This window comes from Puccinia triticina, chromosome 3A (genome assembly GCF_026914185.1).
Source record: "Puccinia triticina chromosome 3A, complete sequence".
Lineage (NCBI taxonomy): Eukaryota > Fungi > Basidiomycota > Pucciniomycetes > Pucciniales > Pucciniaceae > Puccinia > Puccinia triticina.
In genome coordinates, this window is record NC_070560.1 from 7,147,608 (window position 1) to 7,172,762 (window position 25,155).

General features: G+C 46.0%; 1 protein-coding gene across 1 annotated transcript; it reads right to left on the reverse strand.

Annotated features, from left to right (window-relative positions):
- Positions 1–10,717: 10,717 nt before the first annotated feature.
- PtA15_3A780 (uncharacterized protein) lies at positions 10,718–13,661 on the reverse strand (the record flags this gene model as incomplete). Its single annotated transcript, XM_053167782.1, has 2 exons — positions 10,718–12,415; positions 12,501–13,661. 2 exons carry the CDS (start codon positions 13,659–13,661, stop codon positions 10,718–10,720), a joined length of 2,859 nt encoding a protein of 952 aa, XP_053018965.1.
- Between the last annotated feature and the right edge of the window lie 11,494 nt (positions 13,662–25,155).

Sequence of the window (25,155 nt, forward strand, 5' to 3'; positions counted from 1 at the left end):
TTGGATTTCAACCAACGACCAACTTGCGGAAATCTTCACCAAAGCCCTTGGTTGGAGGAAGGTTAATGAGTTTGCCACTCAGACGGGTCTTCGGTGCCCGTCACAAGCTATGGCAAGTACAGGGGGGACAGTATGCGCTAGCTGCGAGACACATACACCCCCCGCATCTGTCCGTCTCCTTCCAGGCCCTAAAGATCCTTGTCATGATTGGTTCGACGGAAGTTAACCAAAAATGCTTTATTCCTTTCCAGCGTTCTCGTCGGCCCTTTCTGGTTCTCAATTTTCTCGTTTCTTTGGCACATTTTTTGCTTTCTCCTTCTAATCCTCAATCCTTTCAGTTCTTATTTCAATTTTTCTCTTTGTGTGTTTCTGTTTTCTTTCTTCTATTTCTTACGCTTGTTTTTTCTTTCCAGGCTTTCTTTACTTTTTCAGATCTTTGGTTCCTTGTTCTCTTTGTTTTCTGCTTTTTTGGGGTTGCTGAGGGGGGGAGTGTTATGACACGTCATTTTAGGTATCACACTATTATCATTTTTTTACATATTTTCATTACTTCATCGCATACTTTACCACATAGTTTCATTATGGTTTTACACGTTTCTTCTCACCAACCCAATTACATAATCAACCTTGTATATATACTCTATTCGTGGTGCAATCTTATTCTTCCCTTGGGGGAGTTTTCATCTCATTCTCGCCATATCCTGATATCTCATCTCTTCACAGGTAACCTCCTGGTCGCAGAGGTTACCTCGCCGACCAGAAGGCAGCCTCTTGGTCTTACCTCGGCGACCAGAAGCTAACCTCCTGGTCGCTGAAGCTACCTCGGCGACCAGAAGACAACCTCCTGGTCGCTGAAGTTACCTCGGCGACCAGAAGAGAAGGAAACCTCCTGGTCGTCAAAGTGACCTCGGCGACCAGAAGGAAACCTCCTGGTCGCAGAGGTCTTATTGCAACCAGAACGGCTTCCTTCTGGTCGCCGAGGTCATCCCTCTTCGACCGAAAGGGGCCCCTTCCGGTCGCCGATATGAGTTTCAAGGAGCGGGTATCCGCGGGTATCCGCGCGGGTACCCGCCCAGGCCGGCGGGTACCCGCCAACGAGTGCGGATGCGGGTACGGATGTCAGGATCCAGTCAAAACAGGCCGCGGGTACCCGCACCCGCGCGGGTACCCGGGTGTGACGGAGCCATCTCTAATCTCAGCATGGGTCACACCATTTTTCTTGTAGATTGATCATCTTGACACCTTTTCCCTGACTGTTTTGGGCAATTTTTTCCTCCAGGTAGCATGCTTTCATCACACCTACCACCATTTTCATGTCCATTGTGCAACAAAATGGGGTTGATTGCTCTTATCACATGGTAATTATTAGCACCAGGTGTAAGATATGAATGGTGCTCTTTTGACCTGCTGTATCCAGAACAATCAAAATTATCATCATTTTGGAGTGGCAAAAATGGTGTTCATATGTGTTGCAAATCACCAAAAAAACTTGTGTTCCGGAAGTTTCAAGCTGGGCACAAGTCAACTGCGGTGGCAGCAGGGCAACAGGGATCAGCTCTGTATCCCCGGGGGTCCCCGGGGAGGGTGTTTTTTTGTTGTTGCTATGTCCACCATCATGTTCGGCCAAACATCAGGGTGGAAATTGGCAAGTTGCTTGTTTACACGGGCTTGATGACCCTTGTTTGCTGGTCATTGAGCTCAGAAAGCCCCAACTCAATGAACAGTGCACTAAATACTGTTCATTCAGCTCGGCCTTTCTGAGCTTGGTGGACAATACAGACCGCCCACCAAGCTCAGAGAGGCCCAGATTGATGACCAATAGGTGCTGGTCATCGGATTATGGCTTCTCCAACTGGATGGCCGACACAAACTGGCCATCAAGTTTGGAGAGGCCACGCTTGACAGGCATCATGCCCTGGTCATTGATCCGCAGCCTCTCCGAGCTCAAATCCAATGAACAGTACATACTTGCCATCCAGCAAGATGCCCTAGCCCTAGTCAGCCTTTCCAAGCGTGGTAGGGAATCTACACTGGCCACTCAGCTTGGAAAAGTGCAGCAGGATGGACAGTATTTACTGTCCATCAAGCCGGGACTTTCCTGGTGCTATGTAAAGTAAATATGGTCCTTAAAGTGGGGAGAGGCCCGGCTCAATGACCAACATGCAGTACTGGTCACTGATCTAGGATTTTCCCAGCCAGCTAGTGAGCTGTGATCAAGTGGAGGATGTCTCCACTCAATGGCTGGTCAAACCAGTCACCAAGTAAGGAACCCCTCCACTCAACAGCCAGTACACACAACAGTCATCAAGTGGAGAATCCCTCCACTCAATGACATTAAAAACCAGTCATTGAGTGGAGTATGTCTCCACTTGGTGGCTGTTAATTTAGATATGGTCATTGAGTGGACACAACCTTGAATCAATGGTTGTCCAACAGTCATCAAGTGGAGGGAATATTCACTCAATGACTTTACACCCCACTCATTGAGTGGAGGGAGTCTCAACTTGATTCCTGAAACACACCACTAAGTGTAGAATACCAGGGTGTACCAGGTGTCAAGTGGGGGTACCCTCAACTCAATTACCAACATGTTTGCCATGGAGTGGATCAAAGATAAGCCTGAGTTGAACATAAGGTCAACATATTTGAATCCTGAATGCCACATGCTCACACATTTGACATCAGACAATCTTCCCAAAGGAACATACGGTCTGGCACTCTCCAGGGAGTTCCACACTTTCCCCCCCGGTGGTAGTACATAGAAATAATAGAAAAAATGATGAGTGAGAGAAAAGCCACCCCAAATTCCTTTTCCTCCTCTCCCTCTGCCCGCATAACCCTGCTCCCAGCAACATTTTCCCGCATCCTTCCCTTCCCGCACTCGCCATAACTCCACATGCATTGCCTCCCAACCTAGTACCTCTCCAACGCCTGTTCTCCCGCAACCATTGACTAGCCTCTAATCCTGGTCTCTACCTGGCACATGCACCCCAACATCATCTGCTTGGTGCCGTCAGTTTCTGCTGCCCCAGTCCACCTGGTGCAGATCCGCACTACTCAGTCCACCCGGAAGTCCCGCCGCAGTCCTACTCTGACCAATCTGCTAAGTCCACTGTGATGAACAAAAGTGGTCACTGCGTAGAATTGGCAGGACTCCGCCGCTCCAAGATGATTCCCAGGTAAAGTCAGGTGATCTGGAGAAACTCCACTCCACCACTGCAAGAAAAACTCTAGAAACTGCTTGCAGTTGAGATGCAAGAGCTCAATGCAAGCTGTGCCTCATGCAAGAATCAAGCACTGGTTGATTCCATGCACATTGTACAATTTATGCAAGAGTGGGTCTGAGGTACAAAAAACTGAGTACATGCAGGCTCCAAAATACTGAGTTGATACCTGTGCAAATTCCCCTTTCATGTGCACATACCCCTTTCATGTGCACATGTCCCTTTTTTATGCATTCACCCCTTTCATAATGTGTACATACCGCTTTATGTGCACATACCCTTTTCATGTGTGTGTATCCCTTTCATGTGCATGTATCCCTTTCACAATGTGTACATACCCTTTTCATCATGTATTCATGACCCTTTGATGTTTACATATCCCCTTTGAGTTTTTTACATCACTTTAAATACCCCTTTCATCATTCAGGTGATGTTTACATATCCCTTTCATGTGCAAAGACCCCTTACTGCACATACCCCTCTCATGTGCAAATACCCCTTACCGCACATACCCCTTTAATCATTTGTGTCTTTTATGTGTTAATACACCTTATCACATTCCCCTTTCATGCGTACATATTCCTTTCATATGTAGATATCCCTTTCATGTGTACATACCCCTCTTATGCTGTTCTGGCTGGATTCAAAGGCAGACGGAGTGTTTACTAATAGAAAATAAAAGGTTGCTCAGGGGTATGCTCATTTGCAAGGCTGAACATTTGCCTCAGCCTACTGCATGTTCAGCATTGAGATGCTGAACAAGGTACACACTCAAGGTGCACCAGCATGGAATTTGGGTGCTTGACTCCAGCTTGAGCTGAGGATTGATTCAAGCTTGCTGCATCTCAACTGCAAGCAGTTTCTAGAGTTTTTCTTGCAGTGCACAGATCCACCGCGTTGTAGGGCTCTGAGTGGGATAAATAGAGTAAAGCACGTAAAATAATAAAGCTCCGCAGACGTAAACCGTAAAAATGAAGCTCCGCCGCATAAATAAGATACCTCCACCACAAAACTCCGCAAAGCCGTAAAGCAAGCACAATTGTAACACATAAAGCAAGTCCGCAATGTAGGCAAAGTAAAAGAAGCACAACCATCCACAAATAAAGTAAAACCGTAAAAAGAGAGTCTGTGGGGAGTATGATCCAGAATCCTCCCTCCCCCACTGTGTTTTTATAGAGAAAAGGAAGAGAAATAAAAGATATCCTCCCACTATGAAAAAAACTCAAGAAAGTGCTGTAAGTCGACATGCAGCATACTCAAGTTCAAACCTAGTTCATACCAGGCTCATACAAATTAATCCCAGTTGGTACACCCTGGAATGTTTGGAAGTTCCTCAGCTTTAGTCTACAGTGCAAAACACACTAGACTGAGGTACAAACAGTCTGAGGTGCATATACTTAATGTGGCAAATGCTAAGCTGATTGCTCTACACATCCTTGTCCCTCCTGCGCATCAAGGTCATCCATGCTGGCTTGTTGACGAGCCCCTGGGAAGAATGCCCCCTATGTTGGCAAGAATGATTCCTCCTAGTTGACACGGGCATACCTTCACGCTGTGGTGCTCCATTCCAAACCATAAGTAGTATTTTATTGCTTTCTTTTACATATATTCATCATTACATTGAACATTTCCCCATAACCCTTCACAAATACCTCATTATTATTGCATATTCAGATTCTACATCAAATTTCACATATAGTCCCTCATACATAGTATACCCTTATCTTCAATGGTTCAATAGTTATAGAGGATATAAGACTTACAGATAATCTACAGTCTTCATTAGTTACAATACTCAATTCATTAGTAACTTACTGGAATCATTACAGTACATCCCTTTTACATAATTACTTTCACATACTAAACCCTTTACATACATTCCTCATTATGTACTATGGCTATTGTACACATTACATCATTAGATCTGTGCTTACCTCTTTCAGTAGTGCTCATCATTACAAGTAGTTACTATGTTCTCATCACTTTTCCCCATTAGTACATTCTTTTATTCCCATAACCAGCATTCCCTTTTCAGCATTGCTCATCATTACATACTGTTACTATGTTCACATCACTCTTCCTCATTTGTACAACCTTCATTCTCATAGCCAGAACTCTTCATTGTCTGTGCTCATCCCTCCTTACTATAAGAATTGTCTTCCCCCCCCTCACTTGTACCTCATGCAGAGAAATATATACAGAATTTATAGATAATTTTGGATACAGAAATTATAAGTTCCCCACTCTCATCAATCCTCCATCTCTCTTACCCTCAGTAGTCAGTAGTTAAAGCTCATAGTACTAGCTCCTAAGATCAAGCAGAAATCAGCCACACCTTTTCTTCTTTTTTCTTAGTGTTACTCTCATCCCCTCAGCATTAGTCAGGAAGGCAGCCTCATCAGCACCCTTGCATAGCTTACATTAGTACTAGTGTTGCTATCCATTTACCTTCCAAGCTCTATTCTCCCCTTTGAGTAGTTCCACAACGCGTGTAAATTCCTCCCAGTTGACAACACAACAAACACAACCGTGTCGACCGGGAGGAAGTCCTCTCATCATCAACACAATACAACCTGTAGACTGGGAGGAAGCCCTCCCGATCATCAACACATGTGTCAAGTGGCAGGAAGCCCTCCTGGTTGACAACACAACAAACACAACTGTGTCGACCGGGAGGAAGCCCTCCCGGTCAACTGCTCAATATGGCTGTCGACCGGGAGGGACTCCTCCCGGTCAGCTGGTTTATATTGGGGTTGACTGGGAGGGACTCCTCCCGGTCAACAGGTTTATATTGTGGTCAACCAGGAGGGACTCCTCCTGGTCAACTGCTCAATATGGCTGTCAACCGGGAGGGACTCTTCCCGGTTGGCTGGTTTATATTGGGGTCAACCGGGAGGGAATCCCAATCGACTGATATATGTGACTTTCACCACGGATGTTTGCTCAGCACCTGTGTACGAGTGCCTTTGCACAATTCATGCCAAGTTTTGGTCCGATCCTTGTTAGTTACTGGTTTGAAGTCGGTTTGAAGTTGGTCTGATCTTGGCTCAAAGACCAGGTCATGTAATGCACAATCTATACTGATTTTACCTGGAATCATGCCAGATGTTTTGTGTAATGTAACCGTACAATGTACACCATACAGTTGCGCGCAGCATTCTACTGTACAGAGCTGCCCGCAAAACTTGTTGGGCCACGCGGGGGAAAACCCCGACTGGGTCAGGGCTACAGATTGTGTAGATCCCAAATCTAAAGTGGCAACCAATTTGGTCCAGCCAATTTTTATTTTTTTTGTTCACAGCCCATATTTTGGGACCCACCTCCAAATACGGGCATAAGTACATATGTATGGGGTCCTAAACCCATACTTATGCCTCCTGGTTGGGCACTAAACCCACACATGAAGGCAGAAGCTGTCATGCAGTGCTTTCAGGAGTGCCTGGTGGGTCTAAAACCATAGCAGGGAAACCATACCATGTCCCAGCCGCCCAAAAATATGTGAAAAAACTGTATTTTTTCCAGGTTTTGGGCCCCAACATTTGGGACCGGCCCAAAACCTTGTACAGTGGAATGCCGCGCGCAACTGAAACTATGTTGAAACCCAGCCCAACTTTATGATCAGTTGTACTCAATCTATAATTTTGACCAAAGATAAGAATTTTTTGACCATGATGATTTTTAACCTCTGTGTAAACCCATACCCTACAGGTTGCTCTGGAACATTCTTTTTTGAATTTTCAGCGCACACAGAATTCAAAAGTTGGTGTGTGAGGTGACAGAGTAATTATCAATGCTGCTTGAACTTGGTCCCCTTGGGCCAAGGTATAATATGGAGAAGGTATCTTATCCTTGCCAAAAATATGCCAGTTTTTCTTAAATCATGATTTTAATCTGGTTTGAATTTGGTGTGAATTTTCTGAGGGGCTAGCTGGAAGGATTTGTCACACAACTGTACGCCTGTACATTTGTGTGACACCTATATTACCACACAGCCAAGCAATGCTGAGCTGAGTGCCCACGCAACACTGGAATATTAGATGAAATATTTAAAGGAGTTATATATATTTTCACCTATATGTACACACATTCTTTTTTTGGGATTTTCTGAAGTGATTAAGAAACACTGGATAATCTGGGGCTCCCCTGAAATTAACCCGGACTTCCAACTCTCTTGCGAAAAAAAATCATAAAGTTTGCCAAAAAAAATTATGTGAGAATTCTTGCAGCCCAGATGCCTATCTGCCACCTGCAAGATCACAAGGTGGTTATGGTGATTGATCAGTTAGAAATTTTTCATCATTTGATGCAAAAATAAAACATCAAGGGGATAGCCAGTGAGTGAAGCTAGCTCAGTTCAGAAGGAAATCACCTTTTCTCTCAAAGTATGTGATGCTTATAGCATCAATCAATACAAAAGATATAAGTATCCACTATGTTAATTTTTTTCCACAAGTCTATAAATATCTTGAGTGATAAAAACAGAAAGAAGATTCATTGAATTTATGCACTTTCATCACAAAGGTATATCTACCAAGCCAAAAGTTTTGTTTTTCATAAATGAAAACACATTTTGAGCGGTGTGGATGGCATAATAAGCACATTATCAATGAAAATATATTATGACATCAAGAAAAATCTGGTTTCTGGCAAGAAATGGAGATTGCTTTGCAATGCAGTTGAACACAGGTTCTGTAAAAGATACAATTACTCAAATAGTCCAGTTGGGGTGGATATCAGATTGGTATGAAACCATGTCCAACATGAATTCATACAAGATTCTGCATCAATTCAGACACACTTGAGCATATATTCAATCCAAAATTAAGCATAAATTGGTGTCAAGTTCTGCAAGAGATCTTAAAGGGTTCCTAAAGAGAGGGGTGAAGGCACTTGCACGCAAGTGCTGAACAAACATCTGTGGTGTTTTGACCGGGAGGAGTCCCTCCCGGTCGGCCACAATATAAACCAGCCGACCGGGAGGAGTCCCTCCCGGTCGACAGCCATATCGAGCAGTTGACCGGGAGGAAGCCCTCCCGTTCATCAACACAATACAACCTGTTGACAGGAAGGAGTCCCTCCCGGTCGACTGCTTGATACCTCCCGGTCAACAGGTTTTATTGTGTTGATGACCGGGAGGGCTTCCTCCCGTTCGACACGGTTGTGTTTGTTGTGTTGTCGACCGGGAGGGCTTCCTGCCACTCAACACGTGTGTTGATGATCAGGAGGGCTTCCTCCTAGTCAACAGGTTGTATTGTGTTGATGATGTGGAGGACTTCCTCTTGGTCAACACAGTTGTGTTTGTTGTGTTGTTGACCGGGAGGGATTTACGCGCGTGAAGTTATGCCCTTGTCGTCCAGAGGGGATTCCTCCTAGTCAACACAGGCACGTATTCTTGCCAACATGGGGGGCATTCTTCCCAGGGGCTTGTTGACAAGCCAGTATGGATTTGTATGGATGACCAGTCAGCACCAGTACTGTGCAGGTGTTGAGGTGTATGGCTCAGGACACACTTAGCACATGCAAATACTGTGCTAAGTCCAAAGCTGAGCTACAGATCTTCTTTTGACGCTGAGCTAACCTGTGATTAAACTCGGAATGACCATGGATGTACTTGAACTTTCAACCTGGAATGCGCATGTCAACTGACAGCACTTTCTCGAGTTTTTTTTCATAGTGTCCGCCCGCCTCCCATGCACGCCATCCGCTAACTCCGTTCACACACGCACACTCGTCATCTGCCAAGCGCTATACACACACGCACATTGTGAGAATAAAGGCTGGTATGTCGGTAGAAATGTCCGCTAACCGCCCTCTTCAAGAATTTATGTGTCTGGGCTGTGTGATTATTGGTGACTCGGCTCCGCACTGCTACTTTCCGCTAGCCTTCAGCGCTCCTCTCTGCGCCTGACCTATAGCGTAATAATCCACAATTGAATAAAGCTCCACACTCTGCAAGCACAGAATCCGCAAGTAATGCTTTAAGTAAAGATAAGGTCACGTTAAACTCTCCTATTAATGTAGTACGTCCGTAAGTGTAAGTACAATAATGAGTAATCTGTAAGATGATAGGATAAGATAGGGATCCAAAGAGAAGAGAAACCATGAGCCTCCACCCTCCATGTGCATTGCCGTTCCCACCCAATTCCGCAGATCTGACACTTTCCCGCACTAGTTCTTCAGCTCCACCTGCTTTCCCACATGTCATTGTCCCAGACTCCGCTCCTCTCTGATTTTCCAACTGTCTACATGCCTTTGTAAGTGGTAAATTAAAGTTTTCCTCAATCTACATGTAAAACACATAAGCACACCTGTTTATATATGTAGACTGAGCATTTGCTCAGCCACCCCACTGCATTTCCGTCCATGCTGTGGTGAGTGGACATTCTATGCTGCTTGCCTATATAGACCACCACAATGTGTGTTGTGGTGCAAAATACCACACTCACGTGGCAAGATGGTGATATATGTTTCACACAAATATACACGCGCTGTGGTGCGAAATAACGCACTCATGGTGGCAAGATTCAGTCATGGCAGTTCCACAAGTTTCAAAGTTCTGCACCGCTCTGCCTCTGCCTTGGGATTCATGATTTGCACATTGGACCTAAAGATGTTTCATGGTTTGCAAGATCAAGATGGAGGACTCCCAGATAGTCAAGGTTGCAATGTTTTGCTCTGCTCCACAGGTTTCTTTTCCTTTTGTCATGGTGTTTTGTTTTGCTTTGTCCGTTTGTTTCTCATGTATTTAGTGCCAACGCTGAAACCGCTGCGCTAAATGTATTTGCAACGGCCAGTAGCGCATCTTGAAAATGCGCCATTACATTGCAGCGGTAGCACATTGGCCGGCCGCTACGCTACTGTGTATTTGTAGCGGTCGGCCAAGATGGCACCATGCGCTGAGAAATGAAGATCGGCGAACCCAATACACTGCAGCGGTAGCGCATCAGCACAGCAATGCGCTGCAATTGCCATAAATACATGTATTTTTTGCCAATTATGATGCACTGTATACTGGTTTCACCATTGGTAGTGCGCGCGGGTGTTTGATGACACATCCTGCAAGATGTCACAACTACAGAGTCTGAGTTCTGCACAAACTCAGATGATGAAGCAGCATGGACCTTGTCTGAACCATATCTTTTGTTTGAGATCTCCCATCATTCTTGATCCTGATCCCAGGTGATAAATTTGGCCAAGATGAATGCCTAGGTTACAAAGTAGTAAAGTTTGGGTTGCTGAAGTAGTCATTGACAAAATTTAGACAGAGCTTCTACTTCTTCAAGGAAAACTGATATGTAAAGAAAAACAATGCATCAATTGTATAGATACTGAGCAGGCTTGCATTGTAAACAGACATCAACATTTGTAAGATATAAATATAAATATAATTATAAGGGGATTTACAACAAGCTTAAATAGTGGGCGTAATTTCATAGAGATGATCAAAAAAATTCGAACACAAATTGTGTGGGCCAAAGTACTTAGGTCAGAATTTAGCTGGAAATTTTCTGAGGGTTTGACTTTGAAGATGGTTGCATCTTGATGTTGTGGAAACCGGTACGAAAGCGCTGGTAAAGAGTAGCGAAATCTGTAGAAACTTGTTGGTCCAAAACCAAGTCAGTTTTCGAGGGATCCGAATCAACCATCTTGGTCTTCAAGAGCAAAGGCATTTCAACTGGGGTTCGACTCCAAATCCTATTTAATAATCTGACATCGTTCGTGAAACTGGCCAACGCACTCAACTTCAAAGCGTAGTTTATGCCTTCAACTTCGTTTGTATTTCGAGTGAAGGAGTCTTGCGCCATTGAATCGTTCAATAAGAGATAGCTGATTTGTAATGTAAAGAGTTCTTGCAGCTTTTGCTTGGGTAAATTTTCTCGTAAAGATTGTCGAAGCCATTCACTTTGCGGTTTGTCGCTCATCGTTCTCCATTCACTTTGCAATAAGCGGATCCCATCGAGGAGTAGTGTGGGGTCAAATGTGTATGGATTGAATGGCATATAATCCAGCGCGGTGTCTTTCATCCAATTTGGTAAAGCATTCTCATGTCTGGGTATCGGAAAAGCGTACCCGAAGCCGTCGTAATCCGTTTGAAGGCGAAGTGATTGCAATTGTGTATTGAGCTTGACTTGGAACGCGTCAGGTGACTGTGAAAATGGTGACTGTAAGAACATCATATTTGCCAAACTTGCTGCCATATCCGCGCACTTTTCGTCATCCGTGAGATATGCGGTCAAGGCTAAAATGAAGATAGTGTTGGGAATTGCGGGTATGTCCAAACTTATAGCCACCTCTTTTTCACCTTTAGCAAGGATAGATGAAGCATGAGCGGCAAAGCTTTCGGAAAGTTGGACAAGTTTGTGGACCAAGGGTGTAACGCTCGGGTCTTTATTGATGTGCTGTAGTTTCATTTTCTCCAGCTCCTCGCCATTCAAGCTCCACAAGCGCCAAGTTGCAAACCCGCAATTCTTGTTCAAATGGCTTTGGTCGCAGGTCGAAGAACTTCTAGCAATCGATTCATCGATGCCCTCCAAGAACGAAATAATTCCCTTCATCCTGCTCACGGAACGACGACTTCTAGCTTTTTCGGAGTGCTCCTCTTGACTTTGATCGCCAGAGAATAGCCTCAAAACCCATCCAGCGCGAAGAAAATCGGGTCTACCTTGATTGGCATGGTTCCTTGCTCTAGGATTACTAGTGGCAGATGACCTTTGGAAGGTTCGCTTGATTGTGCCATATGATCTGGAGGTTAAGATATTTTTTTCCATAACTTCCCAGTCGCCAGTTTTTTTGTCGAGGTTGCGGCCTCGATCAATGGCACCTAACCTCCACAAAAGTTCCAACTTGGACCTGCGTCCATAACGCATATCAGGAGAATATGTTTCCTTGGAGGTGAAACGGAAGCCAACCTGTGGTTCATCCCTGGTCTGTGGTCTGAAGCCCCTTTCCTGGTCGAATGTGCTTGGTGTGATTGGCTTGTTCTGATCTGCTGCTTGTTTGTTATCAAGCAATCGTGACATAGGAATAACAACATGAGAGGGAGGATCGGGTTGTAAGTCTGAGTCGCGCAGAGAGGTGGCGAGTGAATATAAAGAGGCTCGGGTAAAGAAACAGTTTCCATCCAACGGAAGAATCCATCGTGCTTCAGGAATTGATCTTCCATGTTCAAGTGCGAAATTTCTCCCGCCATTCTACATTTTGCATGTTCAGTTCAAAAAGATCTTTGAAGTCAACTTGTGAAAGGAGTAAATCAGATGCGCATAATACTTCACTCACATTGTTCATTGCATAGAGGTTTTTGGAATGATAAGTAAAGTCCAGAGCTCTCCATTTATCCGAATTCGTTCCTCTGCTTGAGCTGGTTGATTTTTCCGGTGAGATTTGTTTTACGATGGCTGGAATGGCAGCTGATTGCGCGGCTTCTTTATCGACGCCCCACGTCGAATGGAGTCCACTATCCCAGCCAATGTCGGGCAACAGATTAAATGGTTGGGATCGGTACGCGTCCGCAATGAATGGGTTAACCAAAATCTGCCCCTCCTCGACGCCGTGCAACTTGAGCATGTTTTCGACCAGGGAAAGTTGCGTCTGATTGGCGATCCGATTGAGTACAAAGAACTTTTTGACCCGCAGTTTGTAGACCCCTAAGGCGCCATCGGATTCTAGGTTGGAACCAGCGCTGATGTAACGAGATATTTCCTCAAAATCACCTTCATGCTCAAGTAAAAACTGAAGATTTGTCAACGTTTGCTTCGGAGAATGTCTTGGTGGAAGATCGTTGCCAATGATGCGATAGATAATCAGCGCGTCGCGCTCAGGTGTTTCGATGATAGGAGTTGACAAAAGAGTGGACTCAGTCGCCACATCGGATTCGGGTGATAGATGATCTATGTTGATCACAACAATACCGAAAAGGAACAGGGTGCTAATCATGAAAGAAACCGCAAAAAAGACAAGTTGTCGAATGCGGCGGCGCTCTTGGCGGGTAAGTTCAAGTTGGATTTTACGGTCCCATTGGCCAGCATTTCTTGCATGCCTTTCGGAGACTATCCCATGGCGAAATTCGTCCTTGGCCTGTCGCTGGGACTTGCTTAGAAAATGAGAGCCCTTATACGCGCCAGTACCGTCTACATTCGTCTGAGACCAGCTTGAGTCAAATGAATCGAAGCTGTCATCCAAACGTATGGAATTGGACTCGTCGTCTGATTCACTCGACTCCGGAGCCGAATTTGATATGGAAGAATACGAGCTTTCAGAAAGGCTGGAGTCCAAACTTTCCACTGTTTCGTAACCCGTCAACGAAGCTCCGAAGAATGCAAGGTTCCTTGGTAGGTCTGCCCGGTGGACTACCTTGACGTTGTCACGGTATGAGCTTCCATCTCTTTCACTTTCGTTCTTTCGGATGTTCCCCCTGGCGGAAAAAGAGGTGGGACTCATGATGCGAATTGAAAGGTCGACATGGTCTTGGCTTTGAAACAAGGAATACTGTTGAGCTGAGCCTGATAAGCAATTGCCCTGGGACTCTTGCGCGCGTCCTTGCCTCAACCTGAGATCTGAAACAAGAAGGAGGGTGACTTAGTAAAGGTAATATTCGACGACACATGAAGGGTTTATGACACCTCAACACTTACCTGATCGGTCTGGATATTTTACAGCTGTGGTTGGTGAAGGAGGTATCATGTTGAAGGTATGAGTCACGAGCCCAAAAGCCTTAATTTCGCAGTTGAACTTAGTGCTGAGGAAAACGGAGAAGAAAAGGGCCAAGGCAGAAGACGAGGATACCTTCAGGGGGAGCACCTCAGGTGCACGGACCCAGCCTAACACCTGACAGCAGCCTCACCCAGAACTCCCCGGTCTAGCCCAGTTCCACGCGCTCGCGTGCTTGGACCTTAGTGACCTCCCCTAGCGGTCTGGTCACCGGCCAGGGTTGTTTGTCCTTGTGTTTCTGTTCGAGGTGCCCTTATCTAAGGCGTCCTCTCTCTTGTAGGGGGTTTTCCCCCAGTCCCTTTTCATATTCAGGCCATTCGCCAGTTTCCTCTCATCTTTTGCGCGTGTCTATTCCGCTGAGCCTCTGCATCCTGAAGAGCCCCGCTTCAGATCTAGAAATATCCGCCCATATCCGCAGGTTTCGGAAACTCAGGCTTGAGATATCTGGAGTGATCCCTGGTCCCTCACCAGATAACCCGGATTATCTACCGGACATCCCACCCGGGATACTGCCTAAAGGATTGAAGTGAATTAAAAAGCCTTGAATCCGCCTGCCGCTGGGTAATAGTAGGAAATGTGGGTATTGAGCTTCTATCCTTTCTTCGAGAAGTAATGAAACCGGCAGAATTTGGCGATGTCTGTGCCAATGGGCGCGGTGAGGGGAAATGGTCTACGATGTTTGAGGGCTTGCCTAAGAGCAATCCACAAATGATACCAGACAGACACATGTCTGTGCGCAAAGGTCAGGCCATTGACTCATACTAGCCAGCTGATCTATACTATAACAAAAAACCGCATGGACAACGGCAACCTGTGTCTTAATTGGGTATATGTTTTCTACGCCATGGCTTGATGTTTTTCCTGGCCTGCGATGGGGTTGAGCCACCTTCATTTGCGTCTCCTACTTCTTCTTTATATTTTATCTTAGACTTGAAGCTACGCAACCAAGTCTGGATCATTATCTGGATAGTGCAGGTTAGTCTTATGATACGACAGGGCTCGGTATTTTCCCTAGCCAGTGATGCCAATGTGGCTGTGAGCCAGTTGCTTTAATTGGCTCTCTTTTTTACTGTGATATTGGCCGTGGACTGCTTGTCCGGCCGGCATTTAGAGAACAGGAGGACTTCCCGCCGATCTGGAAACCCAGATTTTCCCAGATTTCGCAGGGAAATCTAGGCAGATCTAGGATTTGGGAGGATCGAGCCCAGATTTCCCCGCAAAATCTGGGAAAATCTGGGTTTCCAGATTGGCGTGAAGTCCTCCACTAAATGCCCCCGTAGATCCTAAATCAGCACACTCATCAAAATTACAACCAGCACGCATGACAGTAATGATCTCAGGCGAGGGAAATGTATTTCTTTTCACAACAATTAATTGGCGTAACTTAAAATCTGGGAGGGTTGTAGACGCGACGGGAAGTCATCCATTTTCTCTTAGGCCCCGTTTGGGTGTTGCGTTTAATGCGCGAGCCCAAGTTTGGCCCCCATCTCCACCATATTTTGAGAACCCCCGGGGTCACGCTTTATAAATTTGATGAGAGCATTTGTATTTGTTTGCTAGGTTTTCAGGCTAAGTGGAGGACAACCCATTGACTTGGAAATTCAGATCTGAGCTGACAAGTTCTGATTTCACAGGGTCCAGGGAAACTTAGGTCCCAAAGCTCCCCAAAGTGATCCATGAAAAAAGACAAAGATCTAAGATTTTATTTCTTGTTAGATAATCTAGACTTATGATTTATCTACAAATGGTTTTGTCTAGAGAATTAAGGGTAAGAAATGTTTTTACCTAAGAGCAGGAGATTGACCGCTCTCTGCTGATTAAACTTGAAAGGAAAAAAGAACAGAGATGAAGCTCTGCGAAACCGTCCGGTCTGTTCCCCAACACAAGATTTCTTGTCATCAGTTTTTTGCCCTGTCCCACAGTGCAGTCCATCTTTGGTTCTTACACGTAAAGAACCGCTGTTGAACGCTATCCCGCTTTTTTAAGCTTCGGAGAAACGACGTAGTAAACTCGCAACGTTATCTGCAGTTTTTGAGCAGCTGTGCTTGCTCATCAGTCTTTTTGTTTCCCTTTACTTTAGCTTTGTAGCACAGTAACTCACCGATTGTTTCTCCTTCTCTTCGAGAGGAATCGGTGGTTTTGATTTCTTTTGCGTCGACTTTGTCTAGCAGAAAATGGGCAGTGCGTTAGCTCCAGCCTTGTCTTTTATCTTCCAGTGTTGATCCCACCGCTTACCTTTGGCGCTTGTGGCAACGGTGCAACCAATCCAATACGAGACACGTATTGGCCAATCCAGGTATCTTATTGGTTTTCCAATCCAATGTATTGAAAAAATTGGATTGTATTGACTTCTCAATACGATCCTGAAGTATTGTATCAAAAAACTGATCCAAAGGATCGGTTGTATTGGTATCACATTGCGATACCAATACGATAAAAATACAGGCTTTTAGGGATCGTTTTTTTATGTAGGGGAGGTTGATTTTATTTTTAATGTACATAGAGTTGTTTATCGGCCGGTTACAATCATGAGGAGTGATTTTTTAAAAAAAAAAAACTATACACAGAGGTTTGAGAATTAATGTTTCTCAAGGGCCTTCTGTGTGGTGGCCTGGGTGATGATGTCCTGCGCAGCCTTGAAGGTTTTGTCTGGTTCCACGCCTTGGACCATCCATTGGTGTGAGCTAACGCATTGTTCAATTGTTCTTGCGGCTAGACTCCCTCGGTCACCGCTACAAGTATCGGTGGCGGCTGAGAAACACCTCTCCACGCTTGCAGAGGTCGCCGAGCAGGCCAGATAGTCACAGGCGAGGAGGGCCAACGTTGGGAATTCTTGTCCATGGTATAAGACACCCGCACAGGTGAATGAAAATCTGACAATAAGAAATGCGTCACTGATCAGCTCAGGCACGCTCGGTACCGGGTCCACTCTCGGTGAGGAAAGAGAGTGGCCGGTACCGGGCGTGCTGAGTTAGACTAGGTACACCACGGCTGCAAGAAAAGTTTCTTGTGACCGATGTGAAAAGTTTTAGGTTTTCAAGTGGTGTGCAAAAAGTTTTGTGGTTTGAGTTTGGTTCTGGGAAACGTTTTTAGGTGTGAAAAGTTTTGAAAAAGGTTTTCACAGTTCCAATGCGGTTATGGAAAAGTTTTGCAGTTTTCAAACGGTTATTGGAAAAGTTTCCGGTTTGGAGATGGTTTTGGGAAAGTTTCTGCTCTCCCCCAACCATTTTGAAATGTTGAAGGAAACTTATTAGTTTCCAGAAACTTCTGGCCCGAACTTTTCACCCAAACCTTTCAATCTGGTTCAAGATAAAGTTTATTGGAAAGTTATCCAGCCTGACAAAACGTTTCCGGATGGAAAAAGTTATTCGGCCGCTCCAAAAAGTTGGCCAAAACTTTCCTTGAAAATAAAAAGTTTTCAAAACCACTTAAAGTGGTTATCTGGGAAGTTTCACCTTTCTTGGAAGGTTTCCAAGAAAGTTTCCAGATATCTTTGCATATCCAGCTTTCCCACAAGGCCAACCCAACCGGACTCTTGGGATCCAAGTGCCCACATTCTTCAACTTGAACCTTCAGCCCACTCTTGAGTTCTGCCCGCCCTCCCAACAAAACAACCATGGCCGATCCCCCATCCAAATCCGACTACAATACCCATGAACCCCAACCCAACACCATCAACAGCGATGTTTCCTCCTTGTTTGACGTGACAACCGGGCCCCCTGCTACCGACATTCACAAGGTTCATCACAAGGTTTCAGAGACCCCCACCGATGCTGCTATCTACATCAGCTACAAGTTTTATGCCAACATTCAATACAATGCTGACGACGCTGCGGGGTACAAAAGCATCCAGACCAACCGCCATCTTCAGCCCTTGACCATCAGTGCCGCAGACATGAACTCCTTTGACTTGGCCACCTTCAAGGCGCGGATCATTGCCTACATTTGCCAGACCAGCAAGAAATACCCCGTCGATATCATTGCAGTATACTCGGATTCCAGGTCCATCCTCACCTGCGTTCACCAAAGGCCTTGTCCAACATCCAGCCGCGCTCGCAATGACACCCCTCACCTGCTTTCCCGCTTTCTGGTTTGAGGCGATGGACACCCACTTGGGGTGGAGAATCTGGCTTTCCCTCAAGATGGATCCCAATGTCCTTGTGACCCATCCCAATGCTGTGCTCTTGTTATTAGTAAGTCCTCCGCCTAACAATCTAACTATCCCTTGCAAGCTGCTAACAATTCCTTTGAAACTAGTGCCGCAAGGGTGTCGCCGGCTTTACTATTGAGGCGAGGCCAGAAGCGCACGACTCCGATACTAGGACCCCTACCAATCCTGGGAGCAGTACCAATCCACCCATCTGTACGCACCCAGAAGCGCCCACTCTCACCAGTTCTTCAAAAAGACGCCGTGCCGAGGTCCCATTGCCACCAAAGGACTTCACCATCTGCCAGTTCCTGGCCGTGTGCAACATCACCCCCGACTCGAAAGAATAGGACAAGATCCTCCAGGTCATTACCAAGCATCAGGTAATCCACTGGACTGCGTTCAAGGATCTTCCACTCAGGAACTTCATCAATCTAGGCTTCAAGTGAGGCCGGCTCGGTTACTTTTGAAGGGTTTGCACAAGGCTCACGCAATCATTGAAGACCTCAAAAACAACAACAATTGGTGTGATTGACCCATTTGAATTTTTCTATCTACTCCATCCCCAATTGACCTCTTTCTCCCGGAATTACTTGTCTATCCCTCTTGCGCAAAAGAAGCTGTTGTCTATCTCTCCCTAGCTCTCTCCTGAAAAAATATTTTTCTATGTCTTGTGCCTGAAATAAAAAAGATGCTGTTGTCTATCTCTCCCTAGCTCTCTCCTGAAAAAATAGTTCTCTATGTCTTGTGCCTGAAATAAATATGATTTGGTCTATCTGTTTCTCCCTGAAAGATGCTGTTGCATTTCTCTCATATGTTGAAATATAAGAAATTTGAGTATTGAAATATGCAAAATTTGAAATATATATGACTGACAATTGAAATATAATAAACTTGGCACTAAGCAAGATCACACATAATGGGTCTGTTTAAACACCTATAACCCTACTTTAATTGATATCTTGGGCTGAAACACCACCAAAACACAATAAAAGAATGTGATGACCAAAACACAATAAAAGAATGTGATGACCTTATTCATTCGCCCTCTTTCTGCCACATATGCAGGCCTTCCTCCAAAGCCAGTTTCATCATCTCCTCAGGTATTTGTTGGACATACATATTTGAATGTTTGCGGTGCAAATATGGGGCATGATGTGATACAGCATTCAGTAGGTAGCTATTCATTGGTGTGTGATCTATATAATTGATGTGTGATCCTCCTTCTTGGCGTCCGGTGAGAGGAACAAATTTGTGTCTCACATGGCATTGGGAAGCAAAGCAGTCATGTTGAACATTGATGGTGCATATAATGCGCTGGAAATAACAAGAAATGGTTTTGTGTATTATTGTGAGGTTCATATCTCCAAATTAACAAGGACAACTTACCTAGTATTGCTCCTGATAAAAGCAAACTAATAATGTTGTAGTTGTTGAAGCTTGTGGCTATATCCCTGCTGGGGCTGAGCCGGTTGGAATGAATTGAGGCATTCCTGATCACACCATTGAAACTTTCAAATTTTTCAGTTGCAAACAAGCTTGCTGGGCCATATCTGCGGATAGATTCTGGGAGATGCAAGAGGTGATGAAATTTGGGATTGTTGGCCCACCTCCTGTTCATGATACAGACATGATATAAGAAGAGATGAATGTGATTTTCAAGCTCCCAGATATATTGGTCCATGTTGTTTATATGGGTCTGAAAAGCCATACTTGCAATCTGGTTTAATGATGTCCAGATTTCCTGCTGTTCCTCACTCATCATTGGGAACAGTACAAATGGGGTGGCCTGCAGAATGAGACAGAATTCTTTGCCAATGAGACTTTTGTAATGCTGTATCATATATTTTGGCTGAATTGGTGGTCCATTAATCCCTTCTGTATTGAAGGCCCGCCACCGGGCTTCCAGTTCTGCATCCTGTGATTCTTTCAGCTGTCCCATAAAATCCTTCCACAGGTATTTGACAACACCCAGAAGTATGACATGCAGGATTTCTATAGGAGTATCCTTGCAACCATCAAATGCTATCAAATGAGCAAAGGGGTTAATCATCCTTTTGGGAGTATCTGCCTGGATTTTGAGTATTCTTAACCTTTCTTCATAATCAGAGCGTTTCAGGTCTATTAATGCAAAATTGATGCGGTCCCTGATTCCATATGCTTGATGTTTTCTTTCAAATTCCTTCTGGGTACCTGATTGAGAGGTTTCCCACAAGTCATAGGTATTATCAATTGTTTCTTGCCATGTGCGTGGGGGTGGCATATGAGGGTGGCCAAAAAATTGTCTGAGGTATTCCATTGTGCATCTTTCCTTGCCTTGAGGGCATTGCAATCCGCACATGCGACAGGGGTTGTTGGAGGATCCAGGGTTTGGTGTATTGGTCACTTCTGCAGCCATTGGTGAATCCCCCACAAATGCAAGCATAACAGTCATAAACATGACTTCTTGCTTAATACTTGAATCATAAGCAGTGCTACCTGCTGTGGCCAATTCACTGCAAATATTTTATTTTCAATGGTTTGTCAATGGTTAAAGACTCTTATGAGTGATAGGTTAGCTTACTTTATTTCTTGAACTATGGGTTCAGCAAGTTCCAGTGGTCCAGCACGATTAGATGTGCATATGAAATGGCAGTTGTACTCCATGTTTGAGAGGCTTGGAGGAAGGCCACTTAGTGTAAAGCAAAATGAATTGTGCTTATTCCATCTTTTGGACTTGTTCCCAGAGGTGTCATCAGCATACAATGTGATAGGAACATGACGTATTATCCTTCCGTCAGCCTCCTTCCTCCAAGGATTGGGAACAGGAATCTTAGTTGTTCCACCACCAGTCTGACATTCTGAAAGAAGAGGAAAATCAGTTTCAAGTAGCAAAGTAGGCAATATTGAGTGTTAATGAAATCCCCTTGCCATATATGCAGTTATTGCATTGAGCAATAAAAGAACCACCTAATGAGGTCATAATTTGATCATATTTCAGGCGGAAATATGATACTGGGATTTCTTCAAGAAGGTGGTGGGTATATGGCAGGTCCGCTGGAACCAACATCTGTGTCACATTGATACTGGCATGGTTGTGGATTTCCACAACATTGCAATATTTAGGCCTGACGCATTTGGAGTACAAACAATCGTTGTATTTGTAAAAATATACTGGAATCATTATCAAATCTGGTCCATGAAATGGGCACACTGTGACTGGCTCATATATATAATAATGCTTGTTCTGAGCTTCAACCATTTGCACTCGGCACTTCCGGGGGAGCTCCTCCCTCCATTTGATACTTTGACACAGCGCGTAGATGTTTTTACCCTTTGGGTCGTGAGGGTAAAATTCCAAGTGTTTGGAAACAAGAGGATTGGCCAGTTCCTGACAAATTTACACACGGACATCATCAGCTATACCCAAAGTCATACACTTGTATTACCCCAGCTATGAGATTCTTCAAGCTTAACATATAAGTCTTGTTTTGGAATACAGAGATTTTTTGCTTGATTTCATATTTCAATATGTTGTCACAAATGCGGGTCCTTGCTCTCCTGATTGTGTCCCAGTGGGGAAGATCCATGTTGCACAATAATAATATTGACCAGATCTTATCATACATCTGTGAGGATAGGATTGTATGCAAGTGGCCCAACATCAGGGTCCCAATTAAGTACTTTGAAGCCCACTCGATAAAGTCATGATCAGCCAATAATTACCCGTTTTCAATACATAAGATGCAACACATACCTCCTTGTTGGGGAAAGGGTACCAGGGACTATTCAGATCAACTTGGTATCTATTTTGAGTAGAATTGTTATGTGCTTGATTTAAGTTTGCTTGAATAATTGCTTCCTCATCTTCAAAAAATTCATGCAAGTCTAAACTGCAATCAGAGCCAGAATTGGATGAAGACTCATCATCTGCTTCATGGCCAAATTCTGCAGGTTCCATTTGATCGATGTTCAGTGGTAGGGGTCCTTCTTGTTGAGGAGGGAAATGATCAACAAAGGACCCATCTTCCATGTCTATCTCTTCCCTAGTGGGACCTTGATCCACTGCTTGAGGGACATGAGGAGGTGTGCGTGGCCTCATCAGTGCTTGAATATGAGTCCATTTATCTACATGCCCTCAAGATCTCAGGTGGGCTGGAATATTCCTTGGAAGACATGTTTGATCCCCACATATCAGACACCTGTATTTCACCAGGCCATTCCTAGGGGGCAGAATTTCAAAGCCTAAAGGTAAAATCAATGGATAGTCAAATATGGGTGAAATCATACGAACAAATTCAACATATTTCAAACCTACCAGGTATATCAGACATGGCCAGGCCAATTATATTTAATGGGAGGCCAATTCTATGTAGTGGGTATAAGATGAAACAAAATTGTTGAAGGGGACGGAGGGGAATGGTGTTTTTGGATGGGCAAGAGAGGCAGTTATGAACTTGTCCAGCTCCGCATGTGTCCAGCTGCGCGCGCGCGGCGCAGCCCCCCATACCCCCCAATCCCGATGGAACTTGTTTGATCTCCGACCAGGTCGGATATCAAACAAGTTCTGACTTCCACGTATCCCCTGGGCCAGCCACTTCCCCCCCACACCCGCAGATCCTGACGTTCGAACCTCCCTCATCTGGACGCAGTCAGCAACCTCTCACTCATCTGGACGAAGTCGGTGTGATGCTAAAACCGGGTCGGGGACCCGGATTTGTCCGCACGGGTTTGCGGAGGTTGCGGGCTGCGGATTCCGCAAGGCTGGAGCGGAGCGGCACAGTGCGGAAAATGTTCATGAGGCGGAGCGCGGGGTTATGTCAGCAGTGCGGCGGCAGCGGAGCTCAACGGCGGAGCTGGACTCAACTTAAGCAGGCCGGCGCGGACTGGATAGTATAGGCTGTGACCGGGGGAAGCCGTGGCAGCCAAAGCGGGCTACGTCAGCGGGTGTAGCTGGGGCGGAGGCGGCGTGTGGGATCCCAGCATTGAAGGCTAGACAGGGGCGAGAAAGCTAAGGCGAGAGGAGTCCGACGATGGGCGATGACGTGCGGTGATGTAGACAGAAGATCCGTGTGAGAGCAGAATGGGCGGATGACGTGCGTGGTTGTGGGAGCGGGGCTTGGCGGATGGCGTGCGTGAGAGGCGGGCGGAGGAGGATGGTTTTCTTTCTCACATGGTTTTCTCTTTTTGTACAGAGATGGGGGGGGGGGGAGTTTTTCCCCCATTAATCCATCCATTTTGATCTGTGGTTCTTATTATTACTTGGTTACGGATTCTTTACGGGGGAATATTATTTTTACTTATGGCGGAGTTGTTTTGTGTGTACTTTATGGTGGATTTTATGGTGGATTGCGGCTTTTCTACGTATCTTTGAGGTTATTTATATGTTACTTGACTCATTCTCTTGGATCATGATGCCCCTACACGTACTTGCGGAGCGGAGCGGAGTTTCCCAGATCACCCGACTTTACCCGGGAATCATCTTGGAGCAGCGGAGGTCCTGACAATTCTGCGCAGTGATCTCTTTTGTTCACCACATTGGTGACCTTGCCGACACCTTATACCCGGACGATCCGTCACTGGACGGCGCTGATATCTCCACGTCTCCGGGTTCCCTCCTCAGCGGTATCACTGCCAGCATATAAGCCTCGGATGCGTGCATCCCTGTTAGTCTGGGATGCACACAACCGATTTAACATTGGTTGCGCGCATCCGATGCAATCCGCATCCGAATTGACATCGGGGGACAGTAACCCAAGGGTTTTGCCACCCGATTCAAACTCGGCTGCTCCGCGGCCGAGCCAAAATCGGCAGGCTGTCTGGCCGAGGAATTGAATTCCTCGATCAGTGGCCAGCCGAGTTAACCTCGCCCGCCACCAATCGAGCAATGGAAGCTCGGTTGACAGTTCAACCGAGCTTTCATATGATCAGTCATTCATAACCGATCATATGAAAGCTCGGTTGCAGACCCACCGAGCAAAATGAATATCGGCTGTTAACTCACCGATGATTTCGAATCATCGGTGGGTCAACAGCCGATGATTTTGAATCATCGGTTGTTAGCTCATCCGACGAAATCGAACTGGTCAAGAGAAACTCTCCGGGGAGAAGTTACCCTCCCCGGATAACTTTCCCGGGGAGGAGCCCTCCGGCAGTTAGCACGTCGAACCACAGTGGCCGGAGCCTGCTTGCTGGTCCAAGACGTCGACTTGCCGGTCCAAGCAGACTGCTCAGACTGGCGAGCAGTGCTGGCCGATCACTTAGAGGTACCTCCTTGGCGAGCAGGTCAGCCTGCTTGCCGAGCAGATACTTATACCTGCTTCGCCAGTAGGTCAACCTGCCAAGCTGCTGGCCGAGCAGGTTCAGGTACCTGGTCAGCGAGCAGGTCAACCTGCTGGCCAGGCAGGTAACTGTGCCTTGTCGCCAGGCACCTGAGCACCTGCTCGGCGAGCAGGTTGACCTACTCGCCGAGCAGGTAAAAGCTCGCCGAGAGGGTACTTTTACCTGCTCGGCCATCAGGATGACCTGCTTGCCGAGCAGGTACAGTTACAGGTACCTGCTCCGGCTCGGCCGGCAGGTCATCCTGCTGGCCAAGCAGGTAACAGTACCTGCTCGGAGCAGGTTGACCGACTCGCCAAGCAGGTAAAAGCTCGCCGAGAGGCTACTTTTACCTGCTCGGCCATCAGGATGACCTGCTTACCTGCTCCGGCTCGGCCGGCAGGTCATCCTGCTGGCCAAGCAGGTAACAGTACCTGCTCGGAGCAGGTTGACCGACTCGCCAAGCAGGTAAAAGCACGCCGAGAGGCTACTTTTACCTGCTCAGCCATCAGGATGACCTGCTTGCCGAGCAGGTACAGTTACAGGTACCTGCTCCGGCTCGGCCGGCAGGTCATCCTGCTGGCCGAGCAGGTAAAAGCTCGCCGAGAGGGTACTTTTACCTGCTCGGACATCAGGATGACCTGGTCGCCGAGCAGGTACAGTGCTGCTCCGGCTCGGCCAGCAGGTTGACCTACTCGCCGAGAAGGTAAAAGCTTGCCGAGCAGGTACCTCTACCTGCTCGGCCATCATGATGACCTGCTTGCCAAGCAGGTGCTTTTA